Raw genomic sequence first — 13,154 nt, forward strand, 5'->3', positions numbered from 1 at the left:
CTCCTTTTTCCCCACCCCTAGTCCCTGGTAACCACATTCTAATCTCTATTTCCATTTGAGTTTGCCTTTTGTAGATTCCACCTATAAGTGATATCATACAGTATTTGTCCTTTTCTGTGTGACTTATTTCACTTAGCATGATGCCCTCAAGTCCCATCCACATTTTTGCAAATGGCAGGATGTCATTCTTTCTTGTGGTTGAACAATATTCCATTATACATGTATATATGCACCACATCTTCTTTACCCATTCATGTTTTTTTGTTTTTTTTTTTAATAGCACTGATATAATTGAAGGGATTGAAATATGAAATAGTATGACCTGATGTTCTTTTTTTTTTTTTTTTTTTAATTTATTTTTATTTTTGGCTGTGTTGGGTCTTCGTTTCTGTGAGAGGGCTTTCTCTAGTTGTGGCAAGCGGGGGCCACTCTTCATCGCAGTGCACGGGCCTCTCACTGTCGTGGCCTCTCTTGTTGCGGAGCACAGACTCCAGACGCGCAGGCTCAGTAGTTGTGGCTCACGGGCCTAGTTGCTCCACGGCATGTGGGATCCTCCCAGACCAGGGCTCAAACCTGTGTCCCCTGCACTGGCAGGCAGATTCTCAACCACTGCGCCACCAGGGAAGCCCCCCATTCATGTTTTGACAGACACTCAGATTGTTTCCATATGATAGCTGTTGTGAAGAAGCCTGCAGTGAACATGGGAGTGTAGCTATCTCTTCGAGATCCTGCTTTTACTTCTTTTGGATACATACCCAGAAGTGGAATTGCTGGATCATATGGTAGTTCTATTTTTAATTCTTTGAGGAACCTCCTTACTGTTTTCCAGAGTGGCTGCACCAATTTACATTCCCATCAACAGTGCACAAGGGTTCCCTTTCTTCCACATCCTTGCCAACACTTACTGTCTCTTGGCTTCTTAATGATAGCCATCCTAATGGGTGTGAGGTGATGATAGCTCATTGTGGTTTTGATTTGCATTTCCCCAATGATTAGTGATGTTGAGGACCTTTTCATGTGTCTGTTGGCCATTTGTATGTCTTCTTTGTGAACATGTCTATGTAGTTCCTCTGCCCATTTTTTTAATTGGAGTATTTGGTCTTTTGCTATTCAGTTGTATGAGTTCTTTATATATTTTGGATACTAACCCCTTATCAGATATATGATTTGCAAATATTTTCTCCCATTCCATAGTTGCCTTTTTATTTTGTGATGATTTCCTCAGCTGTGCAGAAGCTTTTTAATTTGATGTAGTCCCAGTTGTTTGTTTTTGCTTTTATTGTCAAATCCAAAAAATCATTGCCAGGACTGATGTCAAAGAACTTACCCCCTATGTTTTCTTCTAGGAGTTTTATGGTTTCAGGTTTTACATTCAAGTCTTTGATCCATTTTGAGTTGGCTTTCGTGTATGTGTAAGGTAGGGGTCCAGTTTCCTTCATTTGCATGTGAATATTGAGTTTTCCAAATACCATTGATTGAAGAGACTGTTCTTCCCCCGTTGTATACTCTTTATACTTTATACTTCTCTTTATACTTTGTTATAAGTTAAATAATGATATATGCATGATTTTATTTCTGGGCTTTCTGTTCTGTTTCATTGATCTATATGTCTGTTTCTATGCCAATACCATACTGTTTTGATACTATAGCTTTGTAATATATTTTGAAACTGGGCTGATGCCTCCAGATTTGTTCTTCCTCAAGATTGCTTTGGGTTATTTGGGGTCTTTTGTGGTTCCATACAAATTTTAGGATTGTTTTTTCTCTGTGAAAAATGCCATTGGAATTTTGATAGGAATTGCATTGAATCTGTAGATCACTTTGGGTAGTATGGATATTTAATAATATTAATTCTTCCAGGCCATGAGCAGAATATCTTTCCATTTATTTGTGTCTTCTTCAGTTTTTTTCACCAGTGTCTTAGTTTTCCATGTATAGATATATCATTTCTTGGTTAAAAATATTCCTAAGAATTCTATTCTTTTTGATGTTACTGAAAATGGGATTGTTTTGTTAATTTCTCTTTCTGATAGTTCATTGTTAGTGTATAGAAGAAACACTGATTTTGGTATTGATTTTGTATCCTGCAACTGAAATTGTTTTATTTACAAATTTTAGAACAAGATTTTATATGTGAGAAAAAAAAATTCAGAATAATAAATCAACCTAAGATCACACCACAAGTAGCAGAGCCAAGATTTAGCCCAGGAGTGTGTGATTCCAAAGCTTTTAGCCATGCACTGTGCACCTTTACTCCACCAGAGAGGCTAGGGAGTGCTTCTGAAGGAGATATTTAGTGTTATATACCAGCCATCATTGCCTTACTTGGGATTTTTCAGGTTGTTTGGACTGCGTCCCATGCTTTTCTGTCTGACTTCTATTCTACCTCATCTCCTGCTAGTACTTCTCCAACCTCACCCTGCATTCTAGGCACACTTTTTTTCTCTCTCATTACTTAAAGGTATCATTGCATTGTCATCTGCCTTGCATTGTTTATGACAAGAAGTCTGTGTTGATTCTTGATACCCCTGTATGTGTGCCTTTTTAAAGATTTTTCTCTTTCACACTGGTTTTCAGCAACTTGAGTATAATATGCCTGATTTTCTTTGTTTATCCTGCTTGGGGTTTATTGAGCTACGTGGATCTTTTAGTTTTTATCAGATTTGGTGATTTTTCAGCAATTATTTTAAAAAGATATTTTTCTGCCCCCACCTCTCTCCTCTCATTTCTTCAATACAGTGTGTTCAACTGGTTGATGCTGTCGCTCAGGTCCCCAGGGTCCTATTTATTCTCCGCCCCACACCCCCATACTTTAGATGGATGGCTTCCATTTCCGTCTTCAAATTTGCTGATTCTTCTATAGTGTCTGATCTGCTGTAAAGCCTGGCCAGTGAAATCTTCACTATAAATATTGTATTTTTCATCTCTAGCAATTCCATTTGGTTTTTTCATACCTTTCATCTCTCTCCTTGTTGTGTTCATATTTTACTTTAAATCCTTCAGTGTATTTATAATACCTGTTTTAAAGTCCTTACCTGCCAATTCCATCATCTCTGGGTCTGTTTTTATTTTCCTGTTAGTTGTGAGTTGTAAGTGGTGGCATTTTCAGATGCCTAGTAATTTTTGGAAGGATGCCATATATTTAGAATGGCACAGTGCTGGGTGGATTTTATGATCTTCCACTAAAAGAATGGTGATGTTTGTTTTGGCAGGCAGTTAAAGTACTTGTGGATCAGACTTACTGGGCAGGTCTAGGGCTACTTTAGCCTTTAATAAGGCTAAAATATGGCATTCTGGGGGGACTGCTGAATGCCCCAGGTGCTTGGCATGGTTTTTCTACTCAAACTGGGTAAAATTCAAATATCTTATTCTGTCCTTGGTGAATGCTAGGGCTTGTTCAGCTAATGATTTCCTGGTAGTTCTTTGCCTGACCTCACAGTTTTATCCAGTGAATGTGCGTATAAGTACCTTGTCTAAGACTCTGGGATACAACTAAGTGGATGTCTGCAGGTCTCCCTCTGTGTAGAACCCTCCTCCCTGGTCCTCTGCCTGTACAAAGTCCAGCTGCCTTAGCCTTGTCAAACTCCCTTCCTACCCCCTCAATTTAGCAAGGCTGCTGTTCTGCTTTGGATCCTCCCCAGCCCTGTACCACGTGCCGTAAGTTACCTCCAAGTAGAAAGACAGAGCGTAGGGATCAGCTTGTTTGTGCCTCCACCTCAGGGATAATGGTCCTAACGGCCTGTTGTTCTTATGTCTGAAAATAGTTGGTTCATATACTTGGCTCATTTTCTCATTGTTTATGGGTAGATGGCAAGTTCCGTACCATTTGGGTGAAAGGGGAAGTAGCTGCTTATCCTTCTGTGAGTGTACCAGTTATTTGTCACACCAACAGGCCCTTATACATATGTCCACCCTGCCTGGGACGCACTCCTGCCATTCCATCTCGTGGATTCCTGTTCATTCCTGAAGGCTCAGAATAAGTGTCATCTTTCTAAGATTTTTTTTCTCTTTCCTTCCAATTAATTGCTCATTTGCTAAGTTATCAAATCACTTGATATATAACTTCACACTCATGTGTATTTATGCATACATATTCCTAAAATTATCTTTCGTCTTTCTCTTCCCAACTAAAACTTATAATTTATCTTTCTTGCCCTAGCACAGGGCCTCTTAACATATTTGATTGGTATTTGTTGAATTTGAATAGTGAGGGAGTAGAGATCCAAACGGGGCCTCTACATGGGATAGAAATGGAAATGCTGGTTTAGGTAGAAAAAGGAGTGTTTGGTGCCTAAGGTTGGAAGCTGTGATCTAGCTAAGGTGCAAGCAGCCAGGGAAAGTCACTTACACTTAGCTTCCAAACATCATTTATATGGCTCTGAATAATGTTGGCAAAGAGAGTGGTCCTTTCTGAGGACCACTAACTAGAAAATTGAAATTCACAGTTCTTAATATTTTATGTAAAAATCGTTTTGGTGTAAAATTTTTTGAAAAGCCCTTGAGTTAATTGTTTTGTAAAAGATATTTGGGTAAAAAGTTAAATGAATTCGTTTCTTTGTAATTTTAATGTTGTGGAAAATAAGCACTGCTGGAGTAAAGTGTATTGTAATAAAGCTGTGGAAGTCTTGCTGTAGTGAAAGGGAGACATAGCAAACTCTGTGCTGCTCGAGCACACACACAAAGGTGTGAAGCACCTTCCTTCACACACAAACTTCTGTGTGAAGGAAGGTGCTTTGTGCAAAGTAGTTGTTAATATTCTTGTGTTTTCTGTTACCATACTTGACAGATGCTTTTAACATCTCAAGTTGTTCCTTAGTAAAATTTCACTTGGTTCCATTAGTTAATATGACAATTAGTTAAATGGGTCAGGCTTAAATGTAAGTAGGGTGAGATGATATGATGGTCGTACGTTGTACCGAGAGGGTATGTTAAGTCTTACTGATCACTCAAGGCTGGCTTTTACAGTTCTTTTATTACAATAGCCTGCATTTGAAGTACATCCTTGAAAATTTTTAGAAAACTAGTTTTGCGCTTCACATTTTGTGCTTATGTGAACTGCTTAAATTCTTGGGAAAACCCTTTTGTTAAAGCAAGAATGGGTAAACATCATAGTGGAAAGGACTAATAATAAATTGTTCTTAAATTTTAGGTGAAGAAATCCTTGTGTTTATGTAAATTGACCGCTATTGAATTTTATTGTGGGTGGTAGTGTTGAGCTGAGAGGCCCAGAGGACAGTAAATTGAGACTGGCGAACTTTTGCAACCAAAATGCATTTGTCTGTCTCAACTGAGGAAGAGAGGCAGCTCTGAGTGTAGCCTTTACGTGCAGGGCACTCCGTGAACTGCACATCGCGTCCTGGTGCGTCTCTAGCCGCTGCGACCGAGCGGACTCAGCTCGTCCTAACTGCCTGCTCACGTGTACGGTACCGCAGGCTGTCACTAACTTACTCTTTGGTTTCGTTGTAAACGCTCACCCTTTCCTTTCTTACGAGTTATGCATCACTTTAGCTTTGCCTGAACATGCAATGGCCATTTTACAGTTAATTACATAAAAATTGTTTTGATGCTTTCACGTATGGTTTTCTCATACTGTAATTAAAATATAATTGTCAGTTGTATAGGTTTAACCAAATGAAAATCTGAATCAGCCAGCGAGTTATTTTCTTTCACTCTCACCACCTAGAGCTTTTCAGCTAAACTTAAATAGGTTCTTAGCTGACTTTGGTGAAAATTTTTGTTTCCTTTTATAGACAGAATTTAGAAAATAGATTGCCCTAACAAAAAAAAAGGAAGGAAAGAAGGCTGGAAGGAAAGAACTAAGTTATCTTATGAAAAGGAAACGAACGAGTAGCTTTTGTTTGACAGTAGCATGGCTGCTTGGAGTTGCGTATTTCACATTAATTTTTATAACAACTTCATGGAGGCAATCCAGTCTTTTTTTTTTTTTTTAAACACATAAAAGGAAAATTTGAGATAGGACATGAGCTGTCATTTATGGTAAGAACAAATTGTTAAAATATGGAATTTCTGCTGAAGGGAAAGAAAAATTGTAAATGATTTGTTTCTTTTATTGGCAAAATTCTTCAGAGGAAAAAAAAAAAAAAAACAGGTGCTTTGGCCAGAGGGTGGAAGAAAGTTTAAGTCCGTACCACTCTTTTGGTGAGCCTAGGTCATATCTACTGAAATTTCAAAAGCACATTCCTTTCACACCAGCAGTTTCATCCCAGTATCTACGTTGAAGACCACTTACTGACACAGGAGCTGACAGGAACCTTCACACACCTTCTCATCACAACATTGTTTATAATCATGAATAATTAGGAAAAAAGAAAAAACCTAAATGTCCTTCAAAGGGGAATGGCTAAATAAACTATGGTTTTTCTATTCACAAGTTTGCAGGAATTAAAAATTCTGAGGTAGGACTTCCCTGGTGCCGCAGTGGTTAAGAATCCACCTGCCAGTGCAGGGGGAACATGGGTTGGATCCCTGGTCTGGGAAGATCCCACATGCCCCAGAGCAACTAAGCCCGCGAGCCACAACTACTAAGGCCATGCGCTGCAACTACTAAAGCCCGCGCGTTCTAGGGCCCCTCGTGCCACAACTACTGAGCCCACGTGCTGCAACTACTGAAGCCCGTGCGCCTAGAGCCCATGCTCCGTGACAAGAGAAGCCACCACAACGAAGAATAATAGCCCCCGCTCGCCACAACTAGAGAAAGCCCGCCTGCAGCAACAAAGATCCAAGTCAGCCAAAAAATTTAAAAAATAAAAGATAAAAATTATGAGATTGGGCTTCCCTGGTGGCGCAGTGGTTGAGAATCTGCCTGCTTATGCAGGGGACACAGGTTCGAGCCCTGGTCTGGGAAGATCCCACATGCCACGGAGCAACTGGGCCTGTGAGCCACAACTACTGAGCCTGCGCGTCTGGAGCCTGTGCCCCGCAACGGGAGGGGCCGCGATAGTGAAAGGCCCGCGCACCGCGATGAAGAGTGGCCCCCACTTGCCGCAACTAGAGAAAGCCCTCACACGAAAACTAAGAGACCCAACACAGCCATAAATAAATAAATAAAGTATTTAAAAAAAAAAAAAAAAAAAACCTAATCTTTAAAAAAAAAATTATGAGATAGCTATAAAACCATCATGGAAAAGACTCTTAAGGCATGTTTAAGTAATTTTAAAAAGTAATAGAACAAAAAAAAAAAAAAAAAGTAATAGAACAGTATCAGTTAGAATGTTGCCATTTATGTGTCTTTAAAAATCCAGAAAACTAATATTTTTGTATGCATTTAAATATATTTTAAAAATCTGGAAGGATGGAGTACACCTGAGTGATAACAGAGCTTACTTCTAAATGTAGCTCTGGACTGGGGGAAGGGTCTTCAATGGAGGGCATTTGCTTTATTTGCATTTTTTTACAAAAACAATGTTTTTATGTATTCTGTAACTAAAAATTCTTGAGAATTTTTTTACTTGAAAGTGTGTTAATATATTTTAGTACTAAGGTTTAGTTCTTGAAGTTCTGAAGCTGATGTTTTTATTTAGCTTTGGAAATGCTAATCTGAGCTTAAATATTTACTTAAAAAATGTTGGATTTCAGCATGTAGATGGACGAACGTTTACACACATTCAAATTATAGTCTATGTAAATAAAGATACCTACTGTGTCTAAATATTAAGAACAAAAAGGCTATTTTCAATGAGTCCTCTTCCTTTCTATTGAAAATGTGCTTCTCATCTTCTCTAGTGCTGCTGGGGGTGAAATCTTTGACCAGTGTGTTGCAGACAGAGAAGAAGCCTTTAAGGAAAAAGATGTTCAGAGACTCATGAGGCAGATTTTAGAAGGTGTTCGCTTTTTACACGCTCATGATGTAGTTCATCTTGATTTGAAGGTAAGAGCTGAATTACTTTACAGTTTTGAAGTTGCTGGAGAATGACACTCTAGATGCGAAATATCTCACAGTGGTTTCCTCCAATATTTGTCAGGTTTGTGTGTTTTATTAGGTAACAAGGATATACGAATTGAGTCATAACTTGTATCCTGTAGCCAGTTTAATCAGGGAGAGAATGCACGTGTGCATGCATAGAAAGATAAATAATAATACATTGCCCCGGAAATGGAGCTTCGAGGGTATTGCTGGGGTAGGGGAAGGCTTCCTGGCGGAGACAGGGCTTGAGATAGACCTTTCCAAAAAGTTAGGATTTAGATAGGTAGAGAAGAATAGGAGAAAGTAACTCAAAAGAGTTAGGAATACTTGTGATGTGTTTGGACAAAAATAAATGGAAAAGTTCCTCTGGAATTGAAAGATGACATAGGAGATACTGAAAGTTGAGAAAAGGCCAGATTCCCGGGGTTCACATGTCACGGAGTGATAGGTGATTTTTGAGCAGAAATATTTGAAAAGCAGTGTTGTGGAAAATTAGGCAGGCAGCAATAAATAAAATGAATTAGGGAATGAAAGCGATCAGAGGCAGGTAGATTTTTAATTTGAAATTGTCAAAGAAGGAAGGGGAGGAAGGAGGAGAGAAAATACAAAGGGTGGTATCAGTTACCATCCTTTCAAGTGACGCGGACGCCAGCTGAAAGCAGGGTAATCGAAAGAGGAACTTTCACTGGCTAAAAAGTCCAGGGTAATTCTGGCTGCAGCTACAGCACTATTCATTCATCCAGATACTGCCAGCGCTTGGTTTTTCTTCAGTTCTCAGCTCTACCTCCTCCAAACGGCAATGAAATGGTGGTGAGTTAGATGCGACCGTTTTTTAGCCTCACAACTGCCGTGAGACTCAGCAGGAAAGAGCTGCTCTCAAGTCACTGGCTCGTTCAGAAGTCCTGAGACCCACTCAGACCAGCTTAGATCAACCCAGAAAGAATTGGTGCACTGGTCCAGGGTGCAGGGCTTTGACGGCCAGGCCAGTGCCATTGGTGTCATATGCTCCCACCTAGAGGGGTCAAGCCCTGCTCCCAGCCCAGCTTTGATGTGGACTGAGAGTGGGGAAGGGATGGGTTCTTAGACCAGTTCCGTTTCTCCAAGACTAGAGAACGGGCACTCAGGGGACAAACAGTAAGATTCCACCGCAGGGATTCAGAGCATATTCCTTCAGGCAGCTGAGGAGAAGAGCGTCTAAGACCCCTGCTGGTTTTCCCATGGTTGCTTCCCTGTCGAGTCCAGGTGGGGCTTTGTGGAAGTGAGACAGTCCTCTAGCGCAGGACACACCCCAGGGACTCCAGCGCCTTACCCGCCCCGTCAGCCAGAGGAGAGGGCGTGAGGAAGGAGGGTAACCTGACAGGGCCGAACCCCCGGACCCAAAACCACTTTCGTCTCCTGAACTTCTGCGGCCTCGTCTCACTCACCTGCCCACCCACCCTGACCCCTGCTGTCGTGTGCTTCCAGCAGAAAGGAGATGCTTTAGGCAGTGGCTCTTCAGCTTTGACCCAGGTCAGGGTCACCTGAAAGGCTTGTTAAAACAAATTGCTGGGCCCCAGCAAGTTTCAGATTCAGGGCAGGGCCAGGTGATGCCAGTCCTGCGGATGCAGGTGCCACTCAGACAGCTGCTGCTGGATGGCACACTCTGTGACACGTTATACACACCATACTGTACACATACCGTGCTGTATACATGGCAGTGTTTAGTCTCTTTTGCACGAAGGAAGACTCTCAAGGAGTGTGCAGTGTATAACCTGGAAGTGACTCTGTAAACTTGATCAAATTCCATTTGAAATTAGATGGAAAGGTAATAGGTCCTCCTTCAAATGCTAGGTTCTTACAGAAAAATACAGGGGAAAGGAAATTATTTGGAAACCTTCTTGTTCTTTTCTGAAAGATGCCAATATTTCATTTTGTTAACAGTTCTTTTTTTCTCCGGCACACTGATCTCTTAGTAGAGTGTCTAAAGTGGGCGGTTACAGCACAGTAGAGTATGGGAGTGATAGTGCCATTTTTTGAAGGCAGGTGTGGACGTGTGTGCACCCACGAGCAGTCCCAGGAGGCTGATGCCACAGTGGCCTTAGAGATCACCTAGGTGAGACCCTCAGAGCATGCGCAAGGGAGCTGGGGCTTTGGTTTTTCCCTTTAGTGCGTCGTATGCATTAGAAATTCAGAGATCCTGGGTGCGGGACACAGCCGCCATGCTTCACTCGGGAACACTTGCCAGGAAGAGATGGTCTCGGCAGTCCAGACTTCAGTGGACTCAGGCTTTAAGAAGCCTCAGTTAGTACCAGCCGTGAGGAGGACGTCCCCAAAGTCATGTCTGTGCCAAGCCTTCTCTCATGTTTGGTTTTACACACATAACTTTGTAAAATCATACATTTATTTCTATGACGTTTTGCTAGTTTTATGATGTAAAAACGACCTCCAGGAACAGAACCCCAATTTAAATAATATTGCACCTATAGGAAATGAGCTTTCAATTTATGACAGCTCCACCTATGACATTATTCAGAAAAGGAGCTAATTAGGTAGCAAGTCAGACAGGTTGCCAACACTGTGTGTCATGCATCTTTGATGTTACTTGAAAGCAGTCAAGGGTGAATATTAAGTTCTTGAATACCAGGTTCAACTGTGTATTTACACAGGGAAATTATATCCCTTTCTCCCTAACACACTCAGTATAAATCGTACCCTTTCTCCCCAGTGCACTCGGTGTAGAATTCTTTCCAGCTTTAATAGAGGCTTTGATGATGGGCCTTTGATGTTGGAAACAGGACTTTGCGTGTTTCCTGGGCCCAGAAGAGCTAGAGGACAGGTGGCCTGGAAGGCTCCCAGCCTGCCTTCCGCCCGCACGCTCTGCACACACGCCCTCAGACTTGCTTCTCAGCGAGCTCTGGAGGGGAAAGGTTGGGGATGGGGTTGGAAAGGCAGCAGTGCAGACGGGAATGATTTCTATCAAAGGGTCATTTCCAAGTTGACTTCCATGTCCCCCGTGAGTCTGGACAAAGAGAGTCTGCTGTCCTGCATCTTTTAACAACCGTCTGCCCAGTGACGACTTGTCTATAATGCTGACTCTCAGTCTCTTTCAGAGCGTGAAAGACGAAGCTATAGAGCTAAATGTGTTTTCTTACGTTTTAATTCTGTGAAAAGTGATAACCCCAGTATATATGGGAACTTTGAGTCAGTAGACCATTTATTCCCCATTATGGTGAAAATGGGCAATTCTCCTCCCAGAGACAGAAGTTAGTTAGAATAACTATTATAGTTGCCTCTTTGAAAAGTGGTAATTGACAGAACGGGAAATACACTACTTAGTCCGGTCAGACCCCAAACGGTCAGTTTGCCAAAAGACTGATTCGCTGAAGACTGTCAGCCAGATGCAGGCAGGCCTCGGAGATGTGGCGGGTTTGCTTGCAGACACCACAGTACGGTGAATGTCACAATAAAGCGAGTCACACGATCTTTCCCAGTGCCAAGGTCACTGATCACAGATCAGCACAACAAATATAATGAAAATGTCTGAAATACTGCGAGGATTACCAGAATGTGACACAGAGACACAAAGTGAGCAAATGCTGTTGGAAAAACAGTGCCAAGGCTTGCTCGATGCAGGGTTGCCTCAAACCTTCAATTCGTAAAAAATAAAATCGCTGCGAAATGCAGTAAAACAAAGTGCAGTAAAACGAGGCAGGCCTGTGTCTTCAGCTGAACGTGGGAAGTTCTTTGAGGAGTAGCAGATGCAGATGTTGGGGTGTTTATGCATCTATGAAAATTGAAGACACTGAAGTGTGTGTGATTAAGGGAGAGCCCATTCCTTTGCACGTAAATCATGGCAGGACTGACAAGTCTCAGTAACAGCAACTCTGCCAGAGTCAGGACAAGCTCAAGTCGCAATACCATCTCAGTAATTTGGTGAGCTAGTCATGGGCGTAATGGCCTGCTTTTACATCAGTCAAGGGGAGGACTGACCAAAAAGGGCACAAAAAAATCCAGTCTTAAAATCCAAGGCTGTTTGTGTTTAGATGGTCTCGTACTGGTCAGATCTTCCAACAGTTCTGTACTAGGTATTCAGTCATTAAACCCGTCCACCCTGTGATATGTATAATGGGAAGTAGAGGAGCAGACTAGGAATTAGAAGCTGGAACTTTCCCATCTGAGATTAAATTGATCACTGATAGTTTAAGCATCAATGTTTTACTTGAAAGAGGGGTAACATGTAACATTTCTAAACAGTTTCCCAAATTTATTTAGACAGGATTATTAACCTATTTCTATACTCTGACCTGGGTTTTAGTGCATAAAAAGTCTATTTACTTGAACTTTCGTGGGCTGATAAAATGTTCCTTAAAATGCTGTCCATGGTACCTTAAGCCTTATTGAGCAGATTAGCCTCAAGTCTACAATGATCTTATTCAATGGTGATTGCTCAGTAAATGGTAAATAGATTATGTACAGAAGTGAAGATACCCAGATAAATAAAAGGATTCCCCCACGAAGCTGAGAAATAAGATTTTAGGAGGACTCCTCTACTCCCAGTTGTCTATTTGGGAACAGTTTGTATGTTTCCCGTTTATTCCACTCTCATTACCTCTCTGTGGACCTTGTTATTTTCTCTCTTACCACTTGGGATGCATGCATCTTAAATAGAATTAAGTATTGTGAGCTGCAGCCTCTGTCATGAACTGGATTCCATAGAAAGGAGGTCTAACTAAGCTGTAAATTTAAAGGTACTTATCTTTGTTTTTAGCACATATTTTCAGAAACTGATGGATATTTTCAGAAACTGATGGAGATTATAGTCTTATATTTTATTTAGAGGAGTAAGGTCTACTTTAAAAACGTACCTGTGGTCAAACCAGGGCACAGTTGGATGAGAGGACATAATAAACGTTAACTGTGAAGTTCCAAAAAGCTGCGATTTTATGAGACGTGTGTTTTTTCTAGCAATCTCTCTTTCAAGGTTTAATGCCTCTCACTTCGGCAGATTATGGATGCTGTGACCAAGCCTTGATTTCAGATACTAAGGTAACATTTTAATAATTTGGTCACACTACTACCGAATTTACTACATTACCACCAAACCAACTAGCTTTTGCATAATAACTAAAGAAAGCATTTCCCATGGAATGTAAAGAGTAAACAAAATGTAAGGGAAAGATGTTTAATCTACTTTAAGGGAACAAATGGTATTTAAAAACATTCCCAGAATGAGCATGTCTTGTTAATCACA

The 13,154-nt window shown here is 41.0% G+C and overlaps 1 protein-coding gene across 1 annotated transcript in view; it reads left to right on the forward strand.

Annotated features, from left to right (window-relative positions):
• STK17A (serine/threonine kinase 17a) overlaps positions 1-13,154 on the forward strand; it is a 38,791-nt gene that overhangs the window by 14,596 nt on the left and 11,041 nt on the right. The window contains exon 3 of the mRNA XM_059934219.1: positions 7,744-7,888. Coding sequence (XP_059790202.1) covers positions 7,744-7,888 — 145 coding nt within the window. The remainder of the gene's footprint in view (positions 1-7,743; positions 7,889-13,154) is intronic.

Source organism: Balaenoptera ricei, chromosome 9 (genome assembly GCF_028023285.1).
Source record: "Balaenoptera ricei isolate mBalRic1 chromosome 9, mBalRic1.hap2, whole genome shotgun sequence".
Classification (NCBI taxonomy): Eukaryota; Metazoa; Chordata; class Mammalia; order Artiodactyla; family Balaenopteridae; genus Balaenoptera; species Balaenoptera ricei.